General features: G+C 52.5%; 1 protein-coding gene across 1 annotated transcript; it reads right to left on the bottom strand.

Annotated features, from left to right (window-relative positions):
• Window positions 1-3,192: 3,192 nt before the first annotated feature.
• On the bottom strand, window positions 3,193-4,273 carry LOC119376881 (gastrula zinc finger protein XlCGF49.1). Its single transcript, XM_037646558.1, has one exon. The coding sequence runs from the start codon at window positions 4,234-4,236 to the stop codon at window positions 3,622-3,624; it is 615 nt and encodes a 204-aa protein (XP_037502486.1). The 5' UTR covers window positions 4,237-4,273; the 3' UTR covers window positions 3,193-3,621.
• Window positions 4,274-6,266: the final 1,993 nt, after the last annotated feature.

The following is a 6,266-nucleotide window of genomic DNA, read 5'->3' as shown; positions in this document are numbered from 1 at the left end:
CGCCAACGATCCGACACGTATGGCGACGATCCAGGAGAATGAGAGAGGCGCTCGCTCCCCGCGCATCCCCGCGCAGCCCGCGCAGCAGCCAATCGGAGGAGCAGCGGCACTTCCAGCGCCATCTAGTGTCGATTCACACAAGCGCCATATTGCACACAATTCTATTGGACCAAACGCCATGTAGGAAATGAGACGAGAAATGGTGATGACGACACAGATTGTGTACAGCGCCATCTAGAATATCGTCCCTGAACTGCAGTTTGTACGTACTTCTATGAGACAGCGCCATCTATTGCATCATACGGGAGATCCGTTTACGCTGGACAATGGAGACGTGACAAGGGTTAGACTAAGAGGAGCTGCGCCCCTAAAATGCTTCCGAAGCGCGGAATCGAACCAGCGACCTCTGTTCCGCAGCGCGTGGCGCTAACCACTACGTCAGAAAGCGCAGATGCTTCATGTAGCTAACGGCGAGCGTTATATACACACCCTTTACCGCAGCAAGACTCAGAGACGGCAGGCGCTTATAAGCGTTTCTTCATTACCAGCGAGATGGCGCGGGGAGCGCGACGGGCGGATTTAAAAGTCGTCGGCGAGCTCGCTCGCTTCTTATTGGCCTGGTGTGCGACCGATAGCGGCGCTGCGAACGGGGCCCTGTATGACGTCAGAGCGGGGATTCGCGCGCTTTCGTCTGCTACGTAGGCCCAGCGCCGTGTTTAAACCACCGTTGTGGAAATCTCAACACAAGTGCAGTTCAAATGGTTATCTTGCGTATGGTGGCTATACTGACGCTGTTCGGACAACGGTGGGTCTGCTTTTAACGTTCATTTAGAACTACAGCTCTTTGTTTCTTAGTACTGCGGCCGCTTGTCTCCGCGGCGAGTGCTGCGCAATGGTCAAGTACTGCTCTGTGCCTCAGTGTACTTCGTCCGCTCGTCAAAAAGGCTTTAGCTTTCACTACTATCCTAAGGACCCAAAGCTGACGAAGAAGTGGATAGTCAAGCTCAGAATGGGAAAGCGCCCCACGCCTTCATCGACAGTGTGCAGCCAGCACTTCGCGGACAGTGACTTTTGCTACCAACCGTACGCGCCACTCTTAGGTAGGCTTGTGATCGCGTTTAAGCGCCTCGCCAATACTTAAGCCGTTTATTGCACGCAGGCTATAAGCATAGGCGACTTACACCAGGTGCTGTGCCGTCCCACACCTTGCCGCGAAGGCTCCTAGACAAAGAGCCGACGACGCGGCCTCCGAATCGCATCGCAGGAAAGCGCGCCTCGTGAGCTCAGCTGAGCGGCGCAGTATATCTGAGACTACGGCTGCATTTGGATGGTGTACATACGTATTGTAGCGTTAGCTACACTTGCCTAACCGGAGCCGATTTCGCGTGGAGCGTCATGAGCCGTGCTGCGCATGAGCGAGGATCAGTGATGTCACACAGCTGGGTCACCGGAGTTGGCATCTCACGCGCTCTCCGACACCGCCGCGCGCGGCTCGCCGCTGCTGGTCTGCGTAGGGTAGATCTGCGCCGCATTCGAGAGGAGTGCCGTCGTAGACAGTGGCGCCAGCGCGCGCGCACCTATTCGGCTTCGCTGTGCAGTCGCCGTCTGACACTGCGCTGGGGCCGCTTGATTTGCGCTCTCCTCCATGGCGTTACCCACCTGCAAACGCCTTTGACTGGCGTTTGCAGGTGGGTAACGCCATGGAGGAGAGCGCAAATGCTGCTCGACGGCGCAGAAGAGCCGAGAAGCTTATCTCATCGGATCCCGAAGTAGTTGCCTGGCAATTAGCGGTTACTGTGTTGGGGCCATAGAGACGGCAGCCTGTTACTTCACTGGCCACCGAGCCGTCTTTGTGGCAATAGAGAAGCAAGCTGACGTTGAGCAAAAATAAATATGCATGTGCCACATAATACGTATACCGTGTGTGTGCCATTGGAGCAGCAGTAAGCATGACAATCAAGCTAATCCTAGACAAACTGGAAAGCTAAGAATAATCAGCTGAACCTTTGCTAACGCTACTTATATCCTGGCATATCCGAGCAAAGCCACTGCATTTTTTTTACTTATGAAGGCAAGCGCGCGCCTAGCGGACTGCTTATCATAAATTCATAAGCGAAACCTGTTGGCCCTGTTTAGTGCACGTTCTCTAAAAGTTTTCACTTGAGGCAGTGCAGACACTTTTTAAAAGCGGAGCTCTTTAAGCTTTTCGTTTGGCTGCGGGCGTGAAACACGACCCAGCTTGTCTTTGCCACGTTAATCTCTGTGGTCCTGTACGTGGTATAATCAGCGATTAACTATTTGTTATATTCTAATATCCATGCGACGGCCATGAACTACGACGTAATATCAGCGATCATTGGAAGAGAGTATATTATTGCACGTGTATGGTACATGAATATCCGGCATTTTTGTGGCACATTCACTCTATACATTCGTTTGTGCCTGTAGTGCCACTCGCCTGTTGGATTCAGAGGCAAGGAAGAGCTTTTTATGGACGAAGTATTGCGGTTCCTTTTCAGTGCAGCACATTCAGAGCAACAATAATAATTGTTGTGGGTTTAACGTCTCAAAACCATGGTGTGCACGATTATGAGAGACGCTGTAGTGGAAGGCTCCGGAAATTTGGACCACCTGGGGTTCTTTAACGCGCACGTAATCTAAGCACACGGGCCTCTAGCATTTTCGCCTCCATCAAAAATGCGGCCGCGATTCAGTGCAATAAGCGAAGCGCCATTATGATTTTTTATGCCAGCAATTTGTCTAGTAGGTTAGCTCAGTGTGCTGTTTTTGTTTGTACATTAGGTTTATTTGGCTCAAAGAAAGCAATGGCACATTAAATGACAGATTTGACATAGCCACTATTGTTATAATTTAATCTCCTGTTAACCAATCCACCAGAGAGGTGCCCCTCAGTTGGTAGCAAGTCGGCATCCCTTTGCTTGCGCGTTGGCCGCGAGTGAAACGAGGTGGCTTTGTTTGCCCTTGAGCATTGTGAAAAGCAAGAGGTGTTCGCGTTTGTCTGTGTGACATCATAATTTAATTAGTGCGCCAATGTTTCTTCCGCCGTTGCCGTTCTTCGGCTCACGCGCGCCGCTACCTTGCGCGGACACAAAACGCCGATTTCGCAGGTGTAAGTACACTTGTGCATAGAAAGAAACCACCGGAACCGGCGGGCAAGTTAGGCCAGCGAAACAGAGTCTGAAAAATGAAATTTATTCTTCTAAAAGCGTAACAAAAACAGAACGCTCCTCTTGACAGGTACCACCACCGTGGCTCGCAGCCGTGAAAACGGAAGGCACAGCGATATTATGCACATAATGAGCCGCTTGAACGACGGCACACCCGCCCTGCCTGGACGGATAGACTACGCTATGGAGGCTTCTACGGGTACAGGACTTTGAGCAGAGCCCGCGGTTGACTAGTGGTGTCCCCCCTGGAATGTAATAATGCCCTAAAGAGATTCTTCTTGGCGAGATTCCTGGCTGGCCCAGCCAGCTAATGCCCAACAGAGGTATAAATAAATCTCTAGCCAGTGATAAATAAGCGCGCTCTCAACAATAGCTGGCAGCAACAATAACAATAAAAACATGCTGTGATATGGGCCTTAAGTAAGAGCCGTCCTCAGCTCTGGTGGTGCGTCTTGGCGTGGGCGTTGAGATTGCCGCGGTTGGCGAAGCCCTTGCCGCAGACGGGGCATCCGAAGGGCTTCTCTCCCGTGTGCACGCTCATGTGCCGCTTGACGGTGGACTTTTGCGAGAACGCCTTGCCGCACACGTGGCAGCCGAACGGCTTCTCGCCCGTGTGCGTGCGCATGTGGATCTTGATGCGCTCCTTGTCGGCGAACCGCTTGCCGCACACCTCGCACGGGAAAGGCCGCTCGCCCGTGTGGGAGCGCATGTGGCGCGTCAGGGACGTCTTCTGAGAGAACCGGTGGCCGCACAGCGCACACCCGAACGGCTTCTCGCCCGAGTGCGAGCGCATGTGCAGCTGGTGCACGTTGCGCGAGGCCAGCTGCTTGCCGCACACGGTGCACTGGAAGGGCCGAGGGCTGGGCGCGGCGCTGGTGGACGACTCCTCCGACGAGAGCAGCAACAGATCGTGCGGCTGAGGAGGCGCCACCCAGCACTGGTCCTTGGCCTGCTGCATGAGCGTCGAGACCGGCGGCAGCCGCAGTGGCTCGCCGTTGGTAGGCGGCGGCAGCCAGGGCTCTGGCAGATCCCCGGCCGCCTCGCTCATGGCCGCATGCTGGACTCAGTGGCGCCCGCACCCTGCATGCACAAGACACAAAAACTCACTCGAGCCACCCGTCATTTCGTTTCGACGACAAAATTTTACGGACAACTTTCCAGTGCTTCCAGGCCTAACAAGGGAGCCGACAATTGTAAACATATAACGTTTGGTATTTATTCATTTATTTAGTTTTTCTTATTGAGTTGCGATATTTGCATGCGGCGATGCAGGTAAGCATTATCACTTTATTTAAGGCACTTATGCTCAGCTGGGGACGCCGCAGTCATAAGCGTGCGCAGGGTTCCCCTTCAGGGGGGGCGAAGGTTCGTCGCAGCGCCCCCCTCCCTATTATGTCAATGTATGCGGCTGTCTTTGCGCCCCTCTTCTCGCCCCCCCTACAATGTATAGGGCTGACTTTGCGCCCCCCCTTCTCGCCCCCTTGGCCCCCCCCTGCGCACGCCTATGGCCGCAGTGACCATGTGACCTCGTTTTCCCCAACGAAGGTTTGCGGTATGGCAACGCCTTATCATGCTAACGCTATATTAAAACTGTTTAATGCACACTATGTCCAGTGACAGCGACAACATTCTGATTTTTGATATGCTTCACTGCATAACAGTTTCGCATTGGGGTTGAGCAGACTCATCTTTTCCCTTCTTCATGAGATGGCTGTAAAGCTTTTGTTGCAATTTTCCGCGACATATGCTTTTTTCAGGCTTGCATATTCGAAGAGCAAGCATAGCTAGAAACAGGTGGAATGTGGCTTCAGACCACACATCTTATTGGCAAGCTGTTGAGATCCAATTGGCGTGACACTTTAGTTTGACCATGCTTTGCCACGGAGAAAACAGGGCACCTATTTGACGCTTCATGTTCTGTTAATTTATGACACCCCCCATCCCCTTTTTTTCTTTTCCCTCACTGCACGGGGTCCCTCAACACTTCCACTAGTCCACAAGGGGTCCCCAAAACATCTATTGTTGTGGACCACTGCCCTAGAGCATACCGATATGTACGAACTGTTTACAACAGGTGCCTCCCCCATTCAAGGACATTGTGCAAATGGTACCGATCTGTAGATGGGACTGTTGGCGTTTCACAAGAGGCATTGACTACATTTGTATGAAGGTGAAAGGTGAACAAAAATTCGCACACGGTCATTCCACATTATGCAATTTGGTTGTAGACGAAATGGCCATTCGGAGGCATGTCCCACGAGACACAAAACATCTAAAAAACGTCTCGAAACGGCTGCAAACGTCTTGGTCTAGGAGCAGACCTAAAATGGACTTTTTTTTTAATATAACATTTGCGCCTCAAATGGGCTTGTATACTGTTATTAGCATGTGGCAACGTACGGCATAACCAGAGTCTATTCTGCCAAACAAGTTCATAACGCCTGCTTCATTACATTTTTAAGGGCGAAGCACCTTAGGGTCCCAGCGTGTCGGCGGGCATCGTCGTCTGCGCCGTCGTCGCTAGCGCCGTCGTCTGCTGTCGCGGCGTGCATCGTCGTGTCTTGTCCATTTGCTTGCGTGCACCGTCGTTTCCTGTCCATTTGCTTGAACGCAAGAGAGGGCGCCACCGCCTCAGCGCTTGCCGTTTGGCGAGGAGATCGAACGGCGCGCGCTGACTATGAAAACGCTCTTTCTGCGATGAACGCTGAACTACCAGCTCGCAAGGAACGAGAACGCGCCTTCGCCCGCGAGAGACAACACCGACGCAGGCAGCGTCTGCTAGCGAGTTTCTTGATTGAAAAAACCGACTGCTCGCGCTGCACAACGGTTCACCGGCCACCGCGTATGTACAGGCACTGTATCTTGACCTGCAATGTAGTGCCGGTGGGAGATTTCTCATGTGCGTAGTTGAACAATAAAGATTCGCAGCATGCACGTTCAAACCCGGTAAGAAGTGCACTACAGAAAATCTTAGACCGATTTCACTCACTTCGTGTGTCGGCAAAATTTTCGAACATGTCATAAACGATAGGGTCTCTAAGCACATAGAGCGCAACGAACTCTTCCCACCCAACATGG

Source organism: Rhipicephalus sanguineus, unplaced genomic scaffold, assembly GCF_013339695.2.
Source record: "Rhipicephalus sanguineus isolate Rsan-2018 unplaced genomic scaffold, BIME_Rsan_1.4 Seq261, whole genome shotgun sequence".
NCBI lineage: Eukaryota > Metazoa > Arthropoda > Arachnida > Ixodida > Ixodidae > Rhipicephalus > Rhipicephalus sanguineus.
This window is presented reverse-complemented; position numbering and strand designations above follow the sequence as displayed.

Excerpts from the sequence above, each read along its gene's own strand:
- LOC119376881 (XM_037646558.1), bottom strand. The coding sequence starts at position 4,236 with ATGAGCGAGGCGGCCGGGGATCTGCCAGAGCCCTGGCTGCCGCCGCCT.